Genomic DNA, 25,359 nt, shown 5'->3' on the forward strand with positions numbered 1-25,359 from the left:
TTCTTGGGTCTTGCAGAGGTCAATGAAAAGTATCTTCATCCTGAGCAGCAGGGGGCAGAGTTCACTCACATCAAGGAGGATGACGACCAGGAGGATTTCAGCAACTCATCATTGACCTGCGTGCCTTTGAAAAGTGAAGATGACAACAAGGGTACAAGTGAGGAGGATGGAAGGGCAGAGCCTCCAAGCAGCAGCTCAAGTGGACACATATCAAGAGAAGGTGATGCAGACCACAGTGGACAACTAGATGAACTAGTGCCACTATCTGATAGTGACAACATAATGTCACTCTCCTGACACTGATGATGGTGATGACGATATTGCGCAGCACACTGACAACAAATGCTGGAAATGTTCCCTATGTGGGAAAACATTTAGTTCTAAGGGGAATTTGAAAGTTCACACAAGAACACACTTTGGGAAAAAGCCTTTTTCCTGTGCGGTTTGTGGCAAATGCTTCTCTCAAAAGAGATATTTAAGAAGCCACACAAGAATACACACTGGAGAGAAACCTTTTTCCTGCACAGTTTGTGACAAACGTTTCTTTGAAAAGAGACTTTTAAGAAGCCACGTAAGAACGCACACTGGAGAGAAACCTTTTTCTTGCTCAGACTGTGGCAAAAGCTTCTCACTGAAGCAAAATTTAAGAATGCACACATTAAAACACACTGGAGCAAAATCTTTTGCCTGCTCTATTTGTGGCCAAAGTTTTGCCCAAAAGTCAAGTTTAGTAAGCCATGCAAGAACACACAGTGGAGAGAAACCTTTCGCGTGCACAGTTTGTGGCAAATGCTTCTATGAAAAGTCCAATTTAAAAAGCCACGCAAGAACTCATGCTGGAGACAAACCATTTGTCTGCTCAGACTGTGGCAAAAGATTTTCTCAAAAATCAAATTTAATAAAACACACAAGGACACACAGTGGCGAAAAACCATTTTCCTGCTCAATTTGTGGCCAAAGATTCTCTCAAATAAACAATTTGACAGTCCACACAAGAAAGCACACTGGAGAGAAACCATTTTCCTGCTTAGATTGTGGCAAAAGCTTCCTTCAGAATGGAGATTTGACAAAACACACAAGAACGCATGCTGGGGAAAAACCATTTGCTTGCTCAGTTTGTGGCAAAAGCTTCTCCCAAAAATCTAATTTAGCCAGACACACAAAAACACACACTGGAGAGAAACCTTTCACCTGTTCAATTTGTGGCCAGAGCTTCTCTGAAAAGTCGAGTTTAACAACACACACAAGAACACACACTGGAGAAAAACCGTTCAGTTGCAGTTTGTGCAGTAAAAGATTCTCTTATAAACTGTGTGTGAAGAGACACAAATGTGCTGGTCAGAGTAGCAGCAATCTTTGAAGCTTTAACCTCTTCTGGCACTGCGTTACTACAGTGGGCAGCTTATCTTGTTATCGGGTTACAGGGTGCATGAAAGGGTATTATAAAACCTGAAGGCACAGACTCTGTGCTAAACTGTAAACGCATCAATGTAAATGAGATCAGATGTCAATTGTCTTTTCCTGTACCAACATTTGTAAGCGTTTAAAACACAACGAAAAAGCATAATTGTACATCATGGGAAAGGAGAAACGTGTGCTTGTGAAACGGCAGCCCTTTTGCACAATCCTCAATAAAATCACTTGTTGCTCAACCGGCCTACCTGACACTGTGCGAAAATATGAAAAGAACAACAAAAATATTGGAGATGAAGATAAATTAGACAAGGGTGAGAGTGAGGAGGACAGAGAGGCAGAGCCTCCAAGTAACATCTCAAGTTCCCACTTAACAGAAGGTGACGGCAACCACAGTGGACCATCGCAAGCACCAAGTGATGACTTAAGGTCGCAGTCTCCTGACTCTGGTGATGATGTTGATGATGAATACGCCAAATTTGATCGAACATGTCACACTGACAACAAACAATGGGAATGTACTCGGTGTTGGAAAATATTTAGTTCAAAGTGGTCTTTAAAAACGCACATAAGAACCCACGCTGGGGAAAAACCTTTTGCCTGCTCAGTTTGTGGCAAAAACTTCTCCATGAAGCAAAATTTAAGCATACACACAAGAACGCATAGTGGAGAAAAACCTTTTACCTGCACAGACTGTGGCAAAATTTCCTCACATATGCAAAATTAACAAACACACAAGAACACACACCGGAGAAAAACCTTTTTCCTGCTGTAGCAAAAGCTTCTTGCTTCGGCAAAATTTAAGACTCCACACATTCACGCACAGTGGAGAGAAACCTTTTTCTTGCTCAATTTATGGTCAAAGATTCACTCAGAACTCAGTGTTACTAAACCACATGAGAACACAAACTGGAGAAAAACATTTTGTGGTGAGAATAGCAGAGATCTTTGGTGCTTCCCAAAAATAAATAAATCACTGAAGGAAATTAATCTTTGTGGTAAGCTGTAAAAGTGTAAATGATTCTAAAAAAAATATGAATGTTAATGAATGTGTAAGCTAAGGTAGGACGAGAAGAATCAGCACATAGGGAGGCGAATTTAACCGGACGCAAAGACTGAAAACATATATTTTAGTCTTTTAAAGTACAGTAGTATCAGACGGGATTTAATTGTCAAGGCTTCGGTCCGTTCACTTTAAAATCGGGAAGAATCATCTAGCGTAGCGCGTGTGGTTCTGGTTCCGCAATGAAAAAATGTTCACGAGCGTTGTTATGAATGTCACGTGTTTCTTGGCGGTGCAACGCTGCTGCGATATAATTGGCTGCTGCATTGCGGAAGGAAACGTTGAAACGTATCCAACAACGATTCTACAGCCAATCAAATTGCAGCGGGGCATGTCTTGAATTGGCATTCATAATCTAGCCCGTGCACATAGCCAAGCCATATGCACACCACCAAAATATTATTTCCGAATTAGTACTGAAGGGAGTGAACCCATATTCAACACAATTTAACTGGACTAAAACATGACTTATTAAATCGTTGTGCCCTGATACACTCGTCTCGGTGCGCATTGAAGCTTCTCGGCATCGTTAGCTTAGGTTAGTTTAGCTTAGCTCGCTAGCCGCTAACAAAGGGGCGCCAATGTCGCCAAATATTGTTGGAGTTATTGTGTAAAACTGCGGAGCCGACAGCCGAACTGACGATGGAAATCTTGCAACAAGACTTTTGAACGCCATTTGTAAACAGCGTCGTGTTATGATACACATGGCAGGTTTGTACATTTCTAACACTCACTACAGAATTGGTAAAAATATTCCTTTGGTTATATTTTAATAGACTCGTAATCGATTAAAATCACTGTTTTTGTTTCGATACGCCTTGACTCTTAAAAAGTCAGTTACATGTAGTATATACTTACAGCATTGTGATGAATTACTACTCTCGTTATCACATCATTATTTTTGAAAATCCATCCCAGAGGCAAGCCCGGATTTCACACAGAGTAACCCAGATTTCACAAAGAGTCCATTTGTGACTAAATTGAGACAATATCATGATTTCATTATTCACACTGTTTGCAATATTTTTTACCGTGAGTTTTTTTTTTAATGCCAGTCAGTTCCCACTGGGTAGCAGAATGAAGAATGGGAGGCATAAATCAATGTTTTTACCTTGCGATGCTGTGTGGAGATTTAGAATTCAAGCCAGATGAATGCAGAGCTGCTATGCCAAATTTGTATCAAGAAATTCACAACACAAACCGGCAACACCACAACCCACAAAGTGCCTCACTCTATTTAAAGACTTTATTAGACTGACACAGAATCTGAAAGTGCTTGAAGGTGATGGTTTGAGAGAGAGAGAGAGAGAACCATAAATATGATGTAACTAAATGTGCAGCAATATGGCTAGCTGAGAAATGTGTATTTTAAATGACAACTTGATGTCCCGCTTTAATAATTTTTTTAGCAACTTTCCCTGAAACATACAAAAGAAAATAAAAACGAATCCGAATTTCCCTTTGTTATTATGGAAAATGACAATTCTTCTTCCTTTTCCCTTCCTTAGTGAAAGTTAGTGAGAAGTTGACAGTTACCATGTTTAGATGACTTTATTTCTTCAAATTGGCGTATATTCATTCATTTTGTACTGTCCTACATTTATTCTCAAACATGCACTGATGGGAAAAAAAACCCTTCAACTTAGTTGTGGGGTTGTAACAGAATTATTCCATTTTCATTCATTTCAATTGTAAGCGTTACCTCTGTTTCAGATTGTTTCAGGTGAGGAATAGGACCACAGAACTGATTAAGTTCACAACCTGAGGTTACGCTTGTACAGACATCAGTCACAGCATGAGATTTGACATCTTTTCTTTTTCCTTCCCGCAGACGTCAGTGATCTTCATCCTGAGCAACAAGAACCAGAGTCCCTTCACATTAAAGAAGAGGAGGAGGACTCATACATCAAAGAGGAAGATGGGCCCATTCATGTTAAAACGGAGGAGCAAGAGGAAGAATATTACCCCCACATCAAAGAGGAAGAGGAAAAGCACCCTGACCTGGATGCTATCAGGAAGTCACCATTGACCCTTGTTCTCTCAAAGAACGAAGATGACGACGAGGGTGAGAGTGGGGGCGACGAGGGGGCAGAGCCTTCAAGCAGCAGTTCAAGTCAACGCGTGACAACAGAAGGTGATGCAGACCGTTGTGGACCGTCACAATTAGGTGAACGAGCTCCGCTATCAAAAAGTAACATGTCACACTTTCCTGATGTGGATGATGAGGAAGAAGAGCATGGTGATGATGATGATGATGATGAACCCTCAAAAGGTGATATGGCATGTGACACTGAGAACAAATACTGCAAATGTTCTTTGTGTGGGAAAACATTTTCATCAAAGTGGCATTTAAAAGTACACACGAGAACTCATACTGGGGAGAAACCATTCGGTTGCACTTTGTGCGGTAAAAGATTTTTAGAAAAGAGTACTTTGGTGAAACACACAAGAACACACACTGAAGAGAAAGCTTTTTCCTGCGCTGTTTGTGGGCAAAGATTCTCTCAAAGATCAAGTTTAACAACGCACACAAGAACGCATACCGGAGAGAAACTTTTTGCCTGCTCCGTGTGTGGCAAAAGATTCCCTGTGAAGGCACATTTAACAAGTCACACAAGAACACACACTGGAGAGAAACCATTCTTGTGCTCACTTTGTGGTAAAAGATTCATTGACAAAAGTACTTTGATAAAACACACAAGAACACACACTGGGGACAAACCTTTTGGCTGCTTAGTTTGTGGGCAAAGATTTACTCAAAGGTCTAGTTTAACAATGCATACAAGAAGACACGCTGGACAGAAACGTTTTACCTGCTCAGAATGCGGCAAAGGTTTCTCTGACAAGTCAAGTTTAACGATACACACGCGAAAACACACAGGAGAAAAACCTTTTGCCTGCTCGCTATGTGGTAAAAGCTATTCTCAAAAGTCCAGTTTAACAATGCACTCAAGAACACACAGTGGAGAGAAACTTTTCGCCTGCTCCGTTTGTGGCCAATGCTACTCTCAAAAGGCCAGTTTAATTCTGCACACAAGAACACACACCGGAGAGAAACTTTTCCCATGCTTAGTATGTGGCAAAAGCTTCACCGTAAAATCACGTCTGACAGCGCACGCAAGAACACACAGTGGAGAGAAACCATTCCCGTGCTCAGTTTGTGGCAACAGCTTCTCTACAAAGTCAGGTTTAAACAAACATACCAGAACGCATTGGTGAGGAACAATTAAGGTCTGGTGGGGTTTTTATTTTCCAAGTTATATTAAGTGCCGGGATTGTGATGGTCAGAGAGACAACACTGCCCCAATGAAGCTGCAGCAGAAACTGACCATTTTGTAATAACCCTTTAGCTTCTAGCCAGTCAATTACTCTGTCACAGATAAAATCATCTCCATGAGGTGTTAATCAGATGTTACTGTTCCAAAATTCAAGACGAGCACTAACTCCCATCTTCCTACCCTAAATTGCTTGAAAACATACCTGTGAGATCACCTACAGTTTGTAAATGTTGAGAACAAAGATTTGCTTGTAAAATTCAGATACGGTGTCCCGCAGGGGTCCGTACTTTGACAAGTACTCTTTAGTCTACTGTATATGCTTCCCTTGTGCAGTACTATTCAAAAACTCATCAATTTCCACTGCTATGATGATGACACACAACTCTACCTATCTAGGAAACCTGAGCAAACGAATGCATTGACCAGAATTTAGCCTTTAGTGCTCTCTCTCAAAAAGTCTCAAGAGCAGCATTCTTTCACATAAAAAAAGAAGAAATTTCTTACCAATAGCTGATAATTTGTAAAACCTGATTGAACTAATCCACACTGATTAGCCCTTATCGCCATTGAGGGGCGAAAATGGCGACTGTTGGCAAAGGTAGTAAAATGCATGTTCACATCAGAATTCGTCAGAGTGTGTTCAATGGGTTAGCGTTACTCTTTTGCTAAGTGTGGCCTTGGACCTGCTCCATGTGTAAAGGACCCTGAGAGAAATGGTCTTGTGATTTGTCACGAATATAGAAATAAAATTGAATGGTGGCTGTGTTGAGAAGCACCGATTCGTTCTTGAGATTCCTCAGCCACTACAGGAATATTTTGCAATAGTGGGCTATGCAGTTTATACCCCAGTAAAATGTTGTAGTTGTTGTGTGAAGTTATTCAAATGGGTATTGGACAGAACTGACAGTAACATTTACTTCGATACTTATAAACACGTGTTGGGTATTTTATGACGAGTCTTCTTTTCCACAAATATTTCTAGGTCTAGTCTAGTCCAGAGTGGGTGTAGTTATGCTACTTGTGACTGTCTGTTATCTCCGATATATTGTGCTTTGCGTTAAGGTGCCTAAAAATAATTAATTTTGATTTTGTCATATACGGCGAATACAATACACGTTTTCATTTCCCTCACAGGATGAATAAATTACCAACTAACAACCAAATGACGATCTATCTGTCCTTTCTGTTCATCTAGCCACGATTGTAAATGTGAAAGCTGTTCACTCTTTCTGATGGCGAATCCTTACAGTATGTGGCGTCGACACCGAGTTGGGCCGAGTCACCGGGTGGATCTCCAGCCTGCTGACGTCCAAGCTCCTGGCTCCTTCCGCCGCCAAGTCGCGAAGTAAACTCCATCATATTTAAAGAAGCCGCGCCGACTGGCCGAAAGATACATACGGGCTTCCGCCATCTTGTGAGTGTCACTGGTCGGAATCGTCATGATCGCAGAATGCTGTGGAATTTCCATCCGCAGGTAGGAGAATTTTTTTTTTCCTTTAGATTTTTTTAATGCTGTCTCTGTGTTAAATGGGTCAGCGTCTCCCATGCCAAAACAGCCAAATGCTTATGGTCCTAGAAATTGTAGAAATAAATAGAATAACATTAAGTTGCTGATTTCGAATTGAGGCATTCATGGGAAAGGCAATCCTGAGTGACAGATCAAATAGTCTTGGCCCACTGAAACACACTTCTTGCTCAAGGCAAAAAAGTGTCACCGTAAAGGCTTCAAAAGCTTCCCAGAAACTGTGACTTGCACAACCTCCGAAGGTTGCCCTTCAAATTCTGCGAAAAGGCTGTGTGCTAATGTGTGAATGCCAGGATTTGCATAGTTTGGGGGTTTTCATCGTAGTTCTTTTTAAATTTTATTTTGACTTATTTTTTTCCTCCAGTTTTAATTAGCTTTTAGAGGAGGTTTGCAAAACGGAAATGGCAGTTGGTGTGAGAAAGGACAATGCAGAAGATAAATATATTTTTTTAATCACATTTTCACTTTTACAGCTTAACTCAGTTTCAGTTCAATTGCTGCTTTTGTTCAAACTGGGGTGATCATAGAAGCTTTTGACACAACAGCATCTTAGCATCTTCTTCATATTTTAATCCAATTCATATTCATACTTTTACGTCTTACCACCAAGAGTCAGCTTCTTCTTCAAGCTTCAACGATCACCGCTCTTCTCATCAGCACACTCGTGTCGCTCAACATCTGGTCTATTGGAGAATATTTTAGCTCACACATTGCAAGGGAATGTTATCTCACCAGCGTGTGTTCTTTTGTGTTTCATTAAATTGGACTTGTCAGAGAAGCTTTTGACGCAAAGTGAGCAAGCAAAAGGTTTCTCTCCAGTGTGTGTTCTTGGGTGTGCTATTAAATGATTCTTTTGTGAGAAGCTTTTGCCACAATCTGAGCAAGCAAAAGGTTTTTCTCTGGTGTGTGTTCTTTTGTGTTTAATTAAATTGGACTTGTTAGAGAAGCTTTTGTCACAATCTGAGCAAGCAAAAGGTTTTTCTCTGGTGTGTGTTCTTTTGTGTTTAATTAAATTGGACTTGTTAGAGAAGCTTTTGACGCAAAGTGAGCAAGCAAAAGGTTTCTCTCCAGTGTGTGTTCTTGTGTGGCCTGTTAAATTATTCTTTTGAGAGAAGCTTTTACCACAAACGGAGCAGGCAAAACCTTTCTCCCCAGTGTGTGTTCTTGTGTGTGTCACATCTTGACTTTTGAGAGAAGTTTTTACCACAAAACGGGCAGGCAAAATGTTTCTCTCCGGTGTGTGTGCTCGTGTGGGTTCCTAAAGATACCTTTTGGGAGAACCGTTTGTCACAAAGTGAGCATGCGAACGGTTTCTCTCCAGTGTGGGTTCTTGAGCGTTCGCTTAAATTTCCTTTTTGAGAGAAGCTATTACCGCAAACCGTGCAGGAAAAAGGTTTTTCTCCAGTGTGCGTTCTTGTGTGTGTTACTAATCTTGACTTTTGAAAAAACCTTTACCACAAACTAAGCAGGTAAAAGGTTTGGCTTCAGTGTGTTCTCTTGCGAGCACTTTTAAAGACCACTTTGAAGAAAATGTTTTGCCACACTGGAAACATTTGGAGCATTTTTTGTCGTTGTCGCATGCCTTATCACCTTTATAGTGCTCATATTCATCTTCATCATCATCATTATCTGTTTCAGAAGAGTGTAATGTAAAGTCAACACTTAGTACTTGTGATACTCCACAGTGGTCTGCTTCACCTTCTGTTATGTGTTGACTTGAGCTGCCGCTTGGACACTCTGTACCTTTGTCCTCCTCACTCTCACCCTTGTCTTCATCTTCACTCTTCAGGGGGGCAAACGTCAATGGCAAGTTGGTGATATCATTTTCCTCCTCCTCCTGTCTCATGATTGGGGCCTCTGACTCCTCCTTTTTAATGCAATGGTGCTCTTCCTCATCCTCGTTTTTAATGTGAGAGGATTCTGTCTCCTGTTGCTCAGATGAAGGTAGTTTTCACTCACGTCTGAGGGACATAAAAAAAACAAGCAGATTTGGATTGGATTTGGTTTGGTAAAGTCGCATCTCTTGCCAAAACTAATTTGCGTTTTATTGTTTGTACAGTAGGACTTGGGCCCACCGCACACCGAGTGAGACATCCTAACCTGATTTGGACAGGACCAAAGCAAAAAAATCTGGCAAGTCACCCTACACATGCAGCGATTTGATCTAAGATCTATCCTTCTTTGTCGAAAGTGGGAGGAGCACCGGAGAAGGCGATGAATCAACTTATTCGTGGCCAGCCCAGAGAAGCCACGGCTCGATAATGCCAGTGCAAGTTACTACATCATCGAGCAGCCTCCTGGGAACCATGATGGTAAAAAAAAAATCAAACTAGCTCTTGCGCGGCGCTGTGCGAGTGTGGGCACTCACGCGCATACGGTAACGGTGGAACGGCTTTTGAAACCTGTTTATATCGTTCACATTAGTCTTTGATTCTTCGGTGTGTGTGTTTTTGCTTTTAAATGTTGCACTTTTTATTATGTAAGGTGAATGAAACATGCTACGTAGCTGCCTTAAATATATTCACTTTCTGTTCATTAATCTCCTATTTATAGTTCAATCATTTTGAAATGATGTACCTTGACTGACATGTTACATCTTTATAACCAAGGAATCAAATAAAAAAATCTGAGAAATTGTTAAGTCTCTCTTTCTCTCCCCCTCTTATCTCTCAGAGAGAGAGAGAGAGAGAAAGAGAGAGAGAGACCGAAAGTAACTTTTCAGAATTGTTTTCTTTGATTATTTGGTTATGATATAGATAGGGTGGCGCAGTGGGCGACTGGTTCAAGTCTGCCTCATCGCGGAAGTTCACCCTACACCTCCGCACAATGATTTCTCCGGTTACTCCGGTTTGATGGTCTTCGTAAGGCACGCTTTTTCTCAAATGTTAAGCAGACCAGCATGTAAAAGGTCGTTAAAAATAATGACTTAACTCAATAAGAATGTTGCCACAGGTCGTGAACGCATTTCCCCATAACAACTTCTGGCCATCATTACCAGACTCCATCGAAATACAAGTGTGCATTTTTGAAACACTTGAAAGTCGTTCATTATTAAACAAGTGAGCGTATGCAAACCTGCTGTGTGTAGCACAATTCCAGACCGCTTGTAAAGATCATCCAGCCGTTGAAGATGTTGCACATTCTCTTCTTTTATTCCACAAAGTTCCTCCTCGTACTTAAGTGTTGGTCTTGCAGACATTTTCACGCGATAATCCCAATAAATTCGCAGTCGAGCTCAGGTTGACAACGTGCTTTTCTTTGTGATCGGCTAGTAAGCCAAACTAAGCTAAGCTAACATGGCCGAGAACAACGCGCACCACGACGCGTTTATCGGCACACAAAAACTCAATAAGCGACATTGTAGTTCTTCAGTTGTGACGGACGTCTTGTATGGAGGCTGCAGTCCGTTCAGTACTAAATCGCAAGGCAATATTAAGCGGATAGCGGTGAATAACGTCAAGAAAACCCGTGTACGAAAGTAGCTGTGTGGCGGAAGTGGGGCAGGACAGGACACGCCCTGCTGCGATGTGATTGGCTGCTTAGGTTTCCAGATTCGTTTCGTCCAAGTCACTGACAGATATCGCCAAGCATGCGGTGATTCGTCTTAATTACAGTAAAAACACGACTGTTCACCCCCTAATCATTGGGGGTGCCCAACCAGTCGATCGCGATCAACCGGTAGCCCGCGAACTGGTGCCAAGTCTATCGCGGGTGTCTCGGGAGAAATTGATTAAAATAAAATATGTGTGTCTGTGTGCGTGTTATTAATGTTCTATATTATTGTGTTAGTGCACACTGTACCCTAAGTATACTCTCAGTTTCACTTTCACAAAAAAAGTACTTAAAAAACAAAATAATATAACAAATGAGGTCACCTTTAACCTACGGCGGCCGTGTCCTGCATCACCGGAAGTAGTTAGCAGTCTGCAATTACAGCTTGCGTTCACAGCTGTTGCCCTATAACTTTGTTGTTTTAAAATATCCTCATTCAAAGTTTGTTTCATCTGCAATTCGCCGATGGCACAGGCAAAGAATGGGAATCTGAAGTTCCAGGAGAAAAAACTAAAAGGATACGCGTGAGCGACGATAATGACGTGATTGCATCGAAGACGCTGCCAAAGTGCGTCCCATGCCGCCGCGTCATGTCTCGACTAAGGTAGGCACCGATTCCTTTTTACAAATTCACAAGTTCTTATATTGACTTTATATTTATCTTTCGGTCATGTTCTGGGCCCTTATGGCTGTTGCTTATCATGGCATGCGTGTGTCTCTATGCGTGCACGTGCGGTAGCGGGTTGATCGCGGGAGGTCGGTTACTTGAAAAGTCGATCCTGATCATTTGAATCATGTGTGTTGGAGTAGGGATCTAAAACAGGCAGGATAAGGCTCTACGATTTTGCGTAAAAGCAAATGTAGTTTTCACTGCTGAAACCTAAACCCCAAAACAAGTACGTATAATAAATATTACATATATATATTTTTAATGAATTCATGTCCTAGAGGGGGAAAAAAACAAGATCAGATTTGGAAGCACAAAGTGCCAAAAAAAACTCTTAGAAGTTTGCTTGCCTCTCTGATTTAAAAATATATACCTGTGTATTGAAAAAAATGTACCAAACCAGCGTTATGTTTCTATTCATGATACAAAGTAAATGATTTCTATGATGATCCAGATCGTATCAATTTCTCACAATAATTAGGAAGGAAACACTTGATTTCTAGAAATCTTTTGGCTCCATGCGGTTGACCTCTGAGGTAAAGTAATAAATCCTGGATAAAAACATCCAATCCAAGAGAGATGGACAGAATGATACTTTATTCACCACGTGAGGAAAATGGCATACGGATCCGACGCTTCTTTGGCCTCCGCCCTTCTCAGCAGCATGCTTGCCTGCCTTCAGCAGACGCTCGACAAGTCATATTTTTCCTCCCTGGCGTGTCTTCTTTTGTGTCTTGTTAACGCTGCCTTTTTTGCAAAGCTTTGACCCCAAACTAAGCAGGCAAAAGCTTTATCTCGTGTGTGTATTCTCTTGTGTACTGTTAAATTTGGTTTTTGAGCAAAGCTTTTCCCACAAACTGAGCAGACAAAAGGTTTCTCTCCTGTGTGTATTCTGGTGTGCCTCGCCAAACACGACTTTGCAGCAAAGCTTTTGCCACAAATTGAGCAGGTAAAAGGTTTCTCTCCGGTGTGCGTTTTTGTATGCCTAGTCAAACTTGTCTTGACAGTGAAGCTTTGACCGCAAACTAAGCAAGCAAAGGCTTTCTCTCCAGTGTGTATCCTTGTGTGTTTTCTCAAAGTCCCTTTCTCTGAGAAACATTTCCCACAAACTGAGCAGACGAAGCTTTTCTCCCCTGTGTGTGTCCTCGTGTGTTTGATCAAAGTCCCCTTTTCGATGAAGCTTTTACCACACACTGAGCACACAAATGGTTTCTCTCCAGTGTGCGTTCTTGTGTGCCGGGTTAAACTTGCCTTTACAGAGAAGCTTTCATTGCAAAACGAGCAGGCAAATGGTTTCTCCCCAGTGTGCGTTCTCGTGTGTACTGTCAAAGTGCCTCTCTCAGTGAAGCTTTGACCGCAAACCATGCAAGTGAAAGGTTTGTCCCCGGAGTGTTTTCTCATGTGAACATTCAAATTCCCCTTGGAACAAAATGTTTTCCCACACTGAGCACATTGCCAGCATTTGTTGTCAGTGTGACATGACGTGCCACTTTCAGACTCTCCATAATCATCATCATTATCTTCATCATCATCATGGAAATGTGGTGATGTGTCTTCACGATGTGCTTGTGTTGGTCCACGTTGGTCTGCATCAGCTTTTGTTGAGCTGTTCTTTGAAGGCGCTGACCCTCTGTCCTCCTCACACTCACCTTCTTCGTCTTCATCTTCACACTTCAAAGGGGCAAAACTCAAAGGCCATTTGGTGATATTGAGCTCCTCCTCCTCTTTAACATGGGGGCCCTGTGCTTCATCTTCCTCTTTAACAAAAATGGTCTCTGTCTCCTCTTCCTCTTTAAAGTCGGGCCGCTCTTCTTCCTCCGCTTGAATGTGAGGGGCCTCTGCCTCGTGTTGCTCACAACAAAGACGCTCACTGACGTCTGCAGGACACAAAAGACAGAAATTAAAACAGTTTTAAAAAATCGGATTCACTGATTTATCGATAAAATAAGTGACAGAGTGATCAATTATGAAAATAACCGGAAATTGCAGCGCCAGTTGTGTATTATTGTTACTACAATCCAACTCACTCAATTGTCTCAGCCCACTAAATTTAAAATGTTACACATTTTGAAGAAGAGAGACTAAGATGTTTCTACAAACTGTAATTAAGTAAAAAGTCACATACACATAGCGTGGCACAATTATGACCAAAAATGATAAATTAAAATTATTTTTATTAATATTGTAATCACAATTATTCATCATGTTCGGGGGAAATCGGTATGTTACTGCACCACTTTTCAACAAACAATATGTAGTTTGCAGACTATTCACATCAGGATCATATACCATCCCGAATATATTATTTTGAAATAATAGAAATGAAAAGATATTTAAGTTACTTTGTCGGCAACGCCTTTCGGTGATTATTTTGGTTTTTTGTCGTGTGTACAAACCGGTTTTTAGAACCCCAACTGTAGGTTGCTTGATAACAGCGTCTGGTCGCTGACATTTGTTGACTTCTTTGGTCCCACGAAGGTCTTCGGCGTAATCTGCTGTCGATCTTCCACACATGTTGCACACACGATAATGCCAACAACTTCACACTCGGTCTCAGTTTTTGGGGGGCTGGGGGTGTAGCGGGCTAACAAGTCTGGAATTTCGCTTTGTTAGCGAATAGCGAGTTGTGCTAAGCTAAATTAAGCTAGCTTGGCAAATGTGGCAACGTCTACCCAGACACGAAGACTTAATGAGGGACGTTTTCATCCTACAAAGTATTGATGGACGTACTGAGTCGACATTTCATTTTGTTCAGTACTAATTCGGTAAGAAATGATTATCAGGGCGCGTTTGGTTTCGTACAGAACGGAAGCGCAGTGTGACTTCTTCGACTAATAACGTATACGTTTAGGTGCACTACTACCACCTACTGGTATAGTGTGTGCATAGCAACAAACCTCTAAATTGCCATTCATACAACAAAATTAGTCGCGAATCTGGCTAGTATCTACGTTTTATTTTCAATGAAACGGCCACAAATTCCTCACTGAGTAAATAAATTGGCGAATACATTCAGACGAGGTCATCATTATTTCAATATTTATACATTTGGTCCCATTTTCGTTTGGTGGTGTGCCATGAGATTTTTCGAACGCAAAAAGTTTGCCCGAATAACACGAACTTATAAAGTGACATGAAATCACACTTTAGTTTCCTAATGATACTGTACCTTAAGAATTTCATACAAACAGTAAATAGTTAACCTCAGTTTTAGGATTCACACACAATAAGTTTTAATTGTAACGACAGATCGTAGCCACCATCAAAATATTTCAAAAACTTATAAACGTGCATTTGCTATTTTATGTTTTTTTTAACGTTTGTGGCGCCTCCTGGAGATCACTGCATCTTTGGCTTTGCCTTTCTCTGCTGTATATTACCTCGTGGGTGAGCCGGTCTTTCCTATTCTCACTGTCACTAGATGTGATACAGGCTGTTTTCCTCTTGGTCGGTTCTCGGTTCCGGTTGAATGTTAACCTCTTTTAGTCTGGAGTGCACTTTCGGGGTGGTCAGAACACACTGCCTTTCAAGCACCATGCCTGGGTGGCGACCAGTTCAATTTCATCTAAAAAAAAAACATCTGTTAAGAGAGCAAAACAGAAGTCATTTTTTCCTTTAGGGTGGCAACTTCAAGTGTGGTAAAGTTTTGCTTTTCAAATTGCACCAGTACGTGCAAGAAAAATGGCGACATCTGTTGGCCAATTTATGACAGCGCATTATGTACGAAGTTGACAAATTCGATTTTTTTTTTACATCCACTGCCCGAAGATAGCTGGGATATGCTCCAGCACGCCCGCGACCCTTGCGGGGAGAAAGCAGACTAAAAAATGAATGAATTAATGTAACTAGGCATATATTTGAATTTTATTTCCTTTTGGCATACTAAAAAAATAATTGTAGTGAAAGTAATACTGCAGCAGTAGTTTTGTAGTAATTTTATTTGGTGTAGTTGTATGTTATATTTTTGTAATTGTTTCATTGTTAAACTGCTAGAATGCGTGAAGAGCCGCCTAATAGGTTACAATACACAACACAACTCAAAGCTGACAAAATAGCAATAAAATAGGCCAACGTTCTTAATGAATGTTTTAATCAGAGATGCAAGTAACCGTTTCGAATTTAATTGTTTTTGCGCTTCTTTGGAATTGCCCTCATTTTGTCCTCTAGTTCATCAGGTTTTCAAAATAACCATAATAATAACAATTATAATTAGTATATGGAATACAATATTAGATTTAATTTTTAGGTTCAGCAACAGGTGGATTTTTTTTCTGAAACGTCATAACTATAAATGACGCATGGTAAAATCCGTACTGCGCAAGAAAAAAAATCTCTTAATGAGCTAGAAAAAAAAGTTTAGTTTAATTTAAATTTAAAATCAGCGTCAAACAGGTTTAAACATCCTTAGGCATTTTCCAGCTTTCTGTATGTCTGTGTGTGTGAATGTGTAAAATTCCATCATTCATGCTGCCAGCAAAATTTTTGAGGCAATAACATAATGCCATCTTTTAAAGGCAAAAAAAAAAAGACAATGTTTACAAAAGGGTGACCAAAATACATTTTACATGCTAATTTCAGACTTTTAAAAACCCTTTGAATACAAACGAATTAAGTATACTTGAGTGCATGTTGGCAAGTGCTTTTGTAGAAACATTTAAGAGGAGGCTCTAAGCTTCATTGAGCGTGCTGCTTATCGCACATTTGGCTGAGCAAAATGTTTATTTCCTGCGTCATCAGTTTGAAGCTTGGCTGCCGTGGAAACAACTCAAGGGCATCCTTTGTGGACTCTAATACACACATAAGCACACCCACACGCGCAGACACACAAAGATAGTGCCATTTTCTTGCCACAAAACAACTTTATTTACACCACAACGAAAATGAAAAAAAAAGTACAAAAAGGACGATTGGGCTCTCGTGCTGTTTAAAAAGTTTCAAATTATCTTTCAAAATGATCATTTTATTTATAACCATAATAAGTGAAAAGGTATTGACTGGTTTTCATTGGTTGTGCTTTGATAGACAAATAATTGGTGTTATCCTTTGTCTTAATTAAAGCAACAATATGTAACAATATAACTTCAAAAAATTGTGAGGTTGCTACGCCAGCTTATGTAACATGGAGAATAGAATGACTGTTCAAAAACATTCATGGTTTATATTCATTTTGGTGGATCAGCCAGGACACATATACTGTTCTGTTAGCTTCAGCTTCACTGCTAATGCTATTGTTGTGTATTGCCTGTCCACAAAGACCATAATAACCAGACATTGATGTGACAATACTAGCTTGATTGATGAGCACCCGTAGCCAGCTAAACTCATTTCGAAAAAAAAATAATACCGATCTGTATCAATTCAAGTCACATATGTCTCAACTGAACCCAAAAAGGAACAGCTTGAAAATGATCAGGATGCTATGCCGGAATGGAAAATTGCTTTGCTGTTGCCATGACAACCCCTGAATTGCCTACTGGTCTGTTTATAAGCATCAGTGCTAACGCTATTGTAGCAAATAGTGTGGTTGTGGGTTCTTGTAACAAATAACACTTTTGTGACATTTAGCAATACTAGCTTACCATGGCCACACAGACATCAGCCAGGGGGCATTTGCATCAGTGCTCACGTTGAGAATTGGTGTGACGTGCTTGCATATGAACACTATATGGAAATTTTGTGTTTAACATGTGGAGGTGTAAGCCAAGCACTTGTGTCGACTTGTGTGAGAATTTTCACTTTTAACGTAGCATCTGGAGTTTCCAAGAATAGGATTACCGTTCACATAGCAAACCTCTGGTCTTTGTTGATGACAATTAACAGTTAGCATTTAGCAAGTGGATGAGCATCATTAGCTTTTTATCATGTCCTATCAAATAAGAACATCCTTGATGGCTATTGGATTTAATTAAAACGATAGGGGGAGTCCCTGGACACAAAAAATAATAACCATTTGTTTCCTTACTGCTGATTTAAAATGGTTGGAAATGAAGTCATGCAAGTTAGTGATCGCGATGCAGACTTCCCAAAAATAGGCAGAAACTAAAGCGAAAATGCCACAAATGGTGCGAACAGGGTACCCTTCCCGGGAGGCGTTATTCTTTAAAATCCTTCACAGCACAACTCAGAGTCCAGAGCTGAAGGCCATTCCCGGGACACGAGGGAGGGAGGCAGAAGCCAGAGCGAGCGGACGCAGTCACAACAGTTTTTCGGGTTATGGCAAAGGCGGTGAAACACTGGAGCAGATTCCGGGTGCTCTTACTCCCCCTTGTGGCAGTAAATGTCCTTGAGAGCCTTTAGTTCTTCAATCAGCGTCTTGTTTTGGTTCTCCAACACGGCCACGCGGTTTTCCAGACACTTGACATACTCCTTCTTTTTCCGCCGGCATTCGCGCGCAGCCTCCCTGCCAAAATACAATAATTGAAACACACACATGATCCTGAACCCCCTTAATTGCTCGGCAGTCAAAGTCTACCTGTTCTTCATAAGCCGGACTTCCCTCTTGCGGGTGACTTCCTCGGCGTGGTGCGACACCGGGCTGTGCGTGGCGCCCGGCGCTGCTGCCGCCAACACGATGCTGTGGGCCAGGCCCGAGGTGGGTGAGCGCAACTGGCAGGCTGGTATGTCTCCGGTGGCGGCTGTGGTGGGTGACATATGACACATTATCGCCTCCACAATCTGTTTTCAGCAATCTCTGCTGATTAGCTAAAGCTAGCTCAGAAGATTTGCAACTTCGACTGTGTTGGGATGGGATGTCTCCCATTCTCTAATCATTATTTTGTTATTCTGTGACAATTTCGTTTATTCTGTCAAATTAAGGTTCCACTTTGGTGCCATCTTGTGGAATCTTGCTGGTGTTGGAAATGTAGTTTTTTGTTGTTGTGTGTTTCAAAGTGATAGTGTTTTGACTTTTCTCCTGATGTACCTACGAATGGTGCATTTGTTATAGTTTGTTGTTACAACGAAATATCCAATAACAAAAATTATTCTGCATTATTCTCGATGCCCAAAGATACATTTAATGACTTTTACCATTAGCGTAGTTTTAGCTAGCATATTTGTTTGCCTGTATGTGACAACAACATTGCAACGTTCAAGAGAACGAGCCATTTCAACACGTCGGTTTGGTCAGCAGTTTGTAGAAAACTACTACACATGGACCAACCATGAGAATTGACTATTAAAAAAAAAAAATCTGAAATTAATCAAATTGTGAACGGCCGCGTTACATTACTGCATGGTGTTACTGCTTCATGATTTTTCCTTGTATGTTAAGTACCAAATGGCCATCTGGAACATATAACAAATAAATGGAGTATAACAACATGATATTGGCAGTAAAGAAAGTAGCTTGGTGGCTTTTATCATTGTAAACTAAATCTAAGTATATTTTTAGTTAATGGAAGCAAAGCCGTGTCCATTTGTGTTGATATTGTTCCCCTGCTTGTGTTAAAGTAAAATTTTAGTACATTAAAAACTCATAAGAAAGACATTTTGCTCATTCATCCCTAGATCTAAACATCTAAAATGTCAACTTTGGATCGATGAGTCATCTTGACCCACAAGGCACACAGCGATAAAGAGGGACGTACTGACGTCACTGCGTGCGTCTCCCCCCGCCCCCTTCCCTACTTCTGTTCCAGGAAGCAACAATGACGTCAAGGAGCACATTTGTTCCCCGCACCGCCCCCCCCTCAATCTGCCTGTCAACAACGTGTTGCCATTTACCAGATGGCTACACACATTTTTCGTCACTCAACAAAAGACGACGAGCTTTGTTAGTTTCTGGGTCTGTGTACGCATACACCCCATTAACTTGGTGACAGCCGTTTCAAATGAATTTAGTCGAACCAAGATTGGCGCAACAATATCCTGCTGTCGCTAGGTCGATCCTTTGCGCATGCGCGAGTTGGAACCGGAAGACGACGCGTACACACACAAAAAAATAACTAAGAGGAAGAAAACAAAACAAAAAGACCAAGTATAGTTAAAATGGATAAACTAGGGATACTTAAAAAGTTTACCGTACCTGACTCAGTCTCATCCCCGGTGACTGCCATTGTTGTTCCCCAATGAGCCAGAACCGAACAAAAAGAGGGTTAAAAAAAACCCAAAGTGCTAGACTACCGTCGTTACTTCGCTGGCCGGGTAAAATTGTATTGGCGCTCCGCTCTCGCTTCCTTGGCCGTTTTGCGCCGTCTCTGGCCGCTCGTCAACTTTGCAGCCGGATTACAATTACCGGCATTGGCGTCACGGTGACGTCACCGACGGCCGCTGAAGTCAGTGAAAGACGCGCAGGGGTGGAGCACCTCCCCCCTCCACAGTAACAATGTCAAGGGGGAGGGGAATTATTTTTAGAGGCAGTGACGCAACTGGAGAGGAGCGACAAACGAGAGGCCGTTCTGATTGGCTGCTTCTGGAACGGGAGGCGGGGCGAGCGTCCAAAGAAGATGGCTTACGTCAAGTTGGGGAAGACGGCTGAGTTTTACCGAACTTTGAACTCTCAAAGGCCTTTTTCGCTTTTGCTTTTTTCAATTAATGTAGTGCAGTTCAGCCGAATCACATTTCTTGCAAACACGAATTTAAACCCTCACTCTGTCTTGAAAAGATCATCTAACAACCTTTGTTTTAAAGCTTAATTTGAAATGTATACAGAATCCTGACTTTGCGCTAACCAAAAATCAAAATTTGTCTTGAAACACTATCTTGAAATTTTGACCCAAGCTTGAAACCCTACTTTGAAACGCTAATCCTCATTCTCAACCTTAGCCCCTGGTAAAACCAGTAATTTGAAGACCTAATTTTGGCTTGAAAGACTTATTTGAAACCCTAACTTGAATCTTTGACCCAGAATTGCTAACACTGATCCAACCACGAACTGGAAACCTAAACCCTGGATATCAATTTGAAGCCCTAAATTTGGTTTCAAAGCCTAACTTGAAACTTTAATTCAGGCTTGAAAACCACAATTTGTTTGAAACTAACCCTGGCTTGAAATCCTAATTTGAAATAAAATTTCCTTGAAACCCTTATTTGAAACCCTTGCATCTTTAACTCAGGCTTGAATCCATACACACTGAAACCCCTAATTCTAATTGTTAGCCCTGGGGGAAAACCCAAATTTAAAACCCCAATCTAAATTTGTGATGCAGTCTTGAAACAGTAATCCCTGACTTGAACCTAGAGCCTTGAACCTGACTTGAAACTAGAAATATTGACAATATGAACTGGGACTTGAGACCAAAATCTTAAAAATGTAGCCACTGTTAAATCCTAAGCATTGTTCTAAGATCCTAAATCTGACTCTCTGATTGGTTGCTTCTCAAGAGAGGGCAGGGCCAGTGGTCTGAAGAAGCTGTGCAAGTTCTCACAAACTTTCAACTCATAAAAATATTTTAAAATCAAACATTGCACAGTGAATTTAGGTTTTTCAAAACAACAACAACATTGCAGAGTTTACTTTTTGGATTTTATGCTCAGCCTCAGACAAATAAACGGGTTCAGGTCTCATATAAAATCTTGAGAAGCAAACTCTGCAAAGTCGGTAAAGCTTCGCAGTCCAGCAAGGAGAGCCTTCACCTTTACATTGGGGAGACCAAGCAACCCATACACAAACAAGTGGTACCACTTAGGAGAGCAGTTTCTCGACTAGGAACATTAACTCTGGCTTGGGAACTTCACTTTCAAGCCAAACCACCTTTGACTGAAACCCGAAACGCGGCCTTGAAACCCTGACTGGAATCCATACCTTGTATTATCATCTGTCCTGCGTGGATGTAGAACTGGTGGGCGCCGCCCGAGGAGGCGGCGGCAGCGCTCTGCGAGATGGCGGCTGCAGAAATGAAACCTCAACATTATTAGCTTTCAGGATGATAATCAGGATTGTGTCAGTGTGAGAGTTTGTCAGCCGTGGATGTGAGCAAAAAAAAGGATAAGATAAGATATCCTTTATTCGTCCCACACTGGGGAAATTTACAGCCTCCAGCAGCAAGAATGTATGTAGAAAGAAGAAAGGAGAAAGAGAGGAAAAAAAAAAACAACAAACATCTTTCAATTAAATACAATATGAACACAATGGATAAATCGCAGTACTATTTACAATTTTACTTCACATAATTTAATTATTATTATTATTATGATTGTTGTTTTTTATTCATTTTTATTATTTTTTATTTTAGTTGTGAGCATCAGACTTTTTCAGTCGCATCTGTGTGCGAAAAAAAAATCCTGTAGTGTGCGTGAAAGAATTTGACTAGTTGAATGAAAGCATTTCAGTTTTGTGCTCAAGAGAATGTTTTAGCTGTGTGTGTGTGTGTGTGTGTCTGTGTGTGTGTGTGTGTGTGAGAGCGTTTTAGCAGCGTCAGTGTGAATATTTCAACACTAAGCTTGAGTGTGTGTTAGGAATTCATATAAATGAAGAAAAAAATATTAAGTAGCATGTGTGAGACTAGTGGTGCATGTAAGAGTATTTTAGTAGTGTGCGTTCTGTAGTGAAAACTTAGTATTGGCATGAGAACATGTTTCTAGTGTGTGAAAGTGTTTTATCTGGGTGTGCGAGAATTTGAACAGTAGCAGTAACAGGAGCATTTCACTTGTGTGCGTGTCTTGTGAACATATTTTACCTGGTGTGAGAGAGCGTTTTAGTAGCGAGTGTGAGCAGGTACTACTAGTGTGCAACTGTTAAGCTTTTTTGGACATTGTGTAAGAGCAGGAAAAAAAACATGCGCAGTGTGAGAGCAGCAAAATATACAGTCATGTATGACAGCGTCTTAGTAATATGTGTGAGAGGATTTCTATGGCGTATGTTGCGGGGGAGAGTTGTGCCGTTCCGCTCGGTATCTTACCGTATTGTCCCGATCTCAAGTGGCAGCTTGTCAATGAAGTCGAGTCGTCCCCCTCCTCTCTCAAATACTCGTCCATAGAGGCGGTCGGTCGTCCCGTGGGCAGGTCTCCGTCAGACTCGTGGTCTTCCCGTTTGTCCAACACCTGAATGTGACGACATGGCAACAAGACTGGAATGACTACGCCTTGAACCCCTGATTTAAAATCCTAATCTCACATGAAACCCCAACCCCAAACACAACCTTTGTTTGACATCTGTATCTTCAAAGTTCTTCAAAGTTCAAAGTTCTAGCTTCTTTGAAAACTGACCGACGTGACAACCGAGCATGAAAACATAATTCAGATGTGATACCCTATTTGGAAATCCTAACCTTATCTTGACCCTTTACTCCGGAGCCCTAACCCTGGCTTGTTAGCCGACTTTGAAACCTTACCTCTCCCCTCAAAGCCTTGAAACGCTAATTTTATACCCTAACCCATTTTTTGAAACCCCCAGTTAATGTACAATTTGAAACCCTAACTTGAAGCCTGAACTTTTTTTGAAACCCTAAACTTTGTTTCACATCCTTGAATTTGAAACCCTAAACCCACCTTGAAACTATTTGTTCACAAAATTGTCAATCAATTGAGTTATCGTTCCTGTATCAATGACTTCTATTTTTTATTTTGTTTTTTTTTGTCTGAAAAAAATATTATTTGTGATAAATTTTTAAATAATGAAATTAACATTGTTTGAAACCCTAAATTTTTTTTGCAACCTTAAGCCAGCCATGAGCCCTTTTCTCTGGACACTTGTGCAGTGTTGCTGTGCGTTTTGTGGCGAATAAGCCTGATTTGAATCCTTGACTTCAAACCTTAACACTGGTTTGAAACCCTACCTCTGCTGGAAACCCTAACATATGCTTGTAACCCTAGCCTAGACTTGAATCCCTGTCCCTTGCTTGAAACCCATCTTTGAAATCCTTGTTTGAAACCCTAACAATGGTTTAAAACCCTTTGCCAGGCATGACACCCTTCTTTGAAACCCAAATTTGAAAGCCCAACCTTTGTTTGGCAATCTAACCGAGTCTTGAAACCCTTCTTTGAAATCCTAACATTGGTTTGAAACCCCTGGCTTGAAACGATCACACTTGTTTTCGATCTTAACCCAGACTTGAAGCCTTATCTCTGGAGACTTAAGAGTATGGTCAGTGTTGCTGTGTGGTTGGTGACGCCTGCCCAAGTGAAGAAGGCCCGTCCCACCCACAGAAAGCGTCCAGTACTCAGGACAAGACCACAAAATCTAGGTCGAAATTCACGCTATATTATGTCGATAAAGTCCAAAAAGTGGCAAGGCGTTTACTCGTGAAGGAGACATTCCGTCCAGGTGCTCCTCCTCGTCTGCCGTCGAGTCATTGGCACTGTCGTCCATCGTTTCTCACCTCTGAACAGGGGGGAAAAACCCTAAAACAGAGTTTGGACAGGGTTTCAAACAAACTGAATAGATTCAATTTGTGGTTGCTTTTTGGAGTAAAAAATGCAACCATGTTGAGTTGCGATTGCAGCTCAGTGTCCAAGTGGTTAGCATTCATGTCTAGCAATTATGATGGTCTGAGTTACAATGTGGGATATTCGCTTTTTCATTTTTTTGCTTGCTTCAAAGCCGTTGTTATTGGGTAAGCATAGTGGAGGTTCCGTTTCTGAATGTATTGCGAAATGTATTTTGAAAAATGGAATATAATAAGGGCATGTAATTTGTCTGTATTTAAAATTGCATTTTTGTGATCTCTCTGGTTTGGGAGTGCTTGATTCTATGTGGCCTCCCAGTAGCACTGATGAGAAATTGTGACCCCCTCCCAGCACTGAAGCGGTCTACTACAGGCTACAAGTCAAAAAAATTGTTTGTCTCGATGTGCCTTGACATTGATAGCAACTTGTAGATGGTTATTAAGTGATGAATAAAATGTGAAGTGTGCGTGTGAAAAATGATGACCGATAACTTTCGTACAGGAAGTGACAAATATCTAACACAAGGAAATGTTGGAAGTGATGAGTAAGAAACACTTTTAGTCACATGAAAGACAGAAAACTGGAGTTCCAATAGTCAATAAATACATATTGTATTTAAAAGCCAACCCTTGACTTGTAATCATACCCCAGTCATGAAACCTGAAATCAAAAGCCTCACCAAACCCATGTTTGCATTCTGAAGCAAATGTTAGGCGTTTGTCTTTTATTTTCAAGAGCCCACTTCCGTCCTGGCTGCATTGACGTCACAATTTTTAACTTGACATATACTTTGTGGTTCCTGCTGACTCACTCCGACGGTTTTTCCGCTGCACCTCGAGCGGACTTTTCACGTAAAATTCGTGATTGGATGATCGTTGGATTGGTCGACGGATTGAGTTGAGACTTACCCAAACTTTGACGCAGTGCTCGTCACTGGTGACGAGGTGTGACCACGCTCGCGTCGATCCACGTCAGCGACGACGGGGCGGATGACGACGACCCAGAGAAACGCTTTTCGGACAAAGAGTGCTTGTTGACCAGAAAGGAGCGAGAGTGGTCACCCCCCTCACTTCCGGGTTGGCTCTTCAAAGCCAAAAATCAGGACTTGGACGTCAACAGCTTCCGGCGATTACTTAACTTTGACGACACAACAAGCCTCTTTCATTCCCTTACACTGTTTAGAATCCGTCACACTTGAAACTCTATTTTTTAACGCGCACAGTCTTAAAACCCTAATTTGAAACCCTAACTTGTAACCTTAACTGTGGCTCCAATACCCATTTTCAAACCCTAACGTTGACTTGAAATCTTACTTTGAACCCTCAACCTGGTTTGACACACTCGCACTGTCTTGAAAACTTACTTTTGAACTCTTAATTGGGAACCCTGGCTTGAAACCCTTACTCGTAAAACGCATTACAATATTGTACATCTTTATTTGTATAGTGCTTTCACAACAGCTGCAGCAGTAATAAAGTCCTCTACAGAACAGTAAACATAAAATGCAAGACATAAGACGGGGACAGTCATGCAA

At 41.1% G+C, this 25,359-nt stretch overlaps 4 protein-coding genes across 6 annotated transcripts; 1 reads left to right on the top strand and 3 right to left on the bottom strand.

Annotated features, from left to right (window-relative positions):
• The first annotated feature begins 1,369 nt into the window (after positions 1-1,369).
• Positions 1,370-6,957, top strand: LOC127616010 (zinc finger protein OZF-like). 2 transcript variants are annotated; one of them, XM_052087414.1, is made up of 2 exons: positions 1,370-1,793; positions 4,308-6,957. In XM_052087414.1, exons 1-2 carry the CDS (start codon positions 1,577-1,579, stop codon positions 5,693-5,695), a joined length of 1,605 nt encoding a protein of 534 aa, XP_051943374.1. In that variant the 5' UTR covers positions 1,370-1,576; the 3' UTR covers positions 5,696-6,957. The 2 variants fall into 2 exon arrangements, with proteins under 2 accessions (XP_051943374.1, XP_051943375.1); XM_052087415.1 differs by lacking the exon at positions 1,370-1,793 and adding an exon at positions 2,813-3,187 and having other exon boundaries at positions 4,308-6,953.
• Positions 6,958-7,775: 818 nt separating this feature from the next.
• Positions 7,776-11,347, bottom strand: LOC127616022 (gastrula zinc finger protein XlCGF8.2DB-like). The gene is given in 4 exon segments (XM_052087434.1): positions 7,776-8,457; positions 8,459-8,723; positions 8,726-9,240; positions 10,355-11,347. Coding segments are annotated over 3 exon segments (1,140 nt in total). The 5' UTR covers positions 9,126-9,240; positions 10,355-11,347; the 3' UTR covers positions 7,776-7,982.
• A 786-nt stretch (positions 11,348-12,133) lies between these two features.
• Positions 12,134-13,408, bottom strand: LOC127616036 (gastrula zinc finger protein XlCGF57.1-like). Its single transcript, XM_052087455.1, has one exon. The coding sequence runs from the start codon at positions 12,897-12,899 to the stop codon at positions 12,177-12,179; it is 723 nt and encodes a 240-aa protein (XP_051943415.1). The 5' UTR covers positions 12,900-13,408; the 3' UTR covers positions 12,134-12,176.
• A 2,929-nt stretch (positions 13,409-16,337) lies between these two features.
• crema (cAMP responsive element modulator a) lies at positions 16,338-24,890 on the bottom strand. 2 transcript variants are annotated; one of them, XM_052087464.1, is made up of 6 exons: positions 24,734-24,890; positions 23,680-23,780; positions 22,340-22,481; positions 21,244-21,327; positions 17,971-18,133; positions 16,338-17,898 (listed from the first exon to the last, which is right to left on the bottom strand). In XM_052087464.1, the coding sequence occupies exons 2-6, from the start codon at positions 23,746-23,748 to the stop codon at positions 17,754-17,756; spliced, it is 603 nt and encodes a 200-aa protein (XP_051943424.1). In that variant the 5' UTR covers positions 23,749-23,780; positions 24,734-24,890; the 3' UTR covers positions 16,338-17,753. The 2 variants fall into 2 exon arrangements, with proteins under 2 accessions (XP_051943424.1, XP_051943425.1); XM_052087465.1 differs by lacking the exons at positions 21,244-21,327; positions 22,340-22,481; positions 23,680-23,780; positions 24,734-24,890 and adding an exon at positions 19,525-19,820.
• Positions 24,891-25,359: the final 469 nt, after the last annotated feature.

Source organism: Hippocampus zosterae, chromosome 15 (assembly GCF_025434085.1).
Source record: "Hippocampus zosterae strain Florida chromosome 15, ASM2543408v3, whole genome shotgun sequence".
Classification (NCBI taxonomy): domain Eukaryota; kingdom Metazoa; phylum Chordata; class Actinopteri; order Syngnathiformes; family Syngnathidae; genus Hippocampus; species Hippocampus zosterae.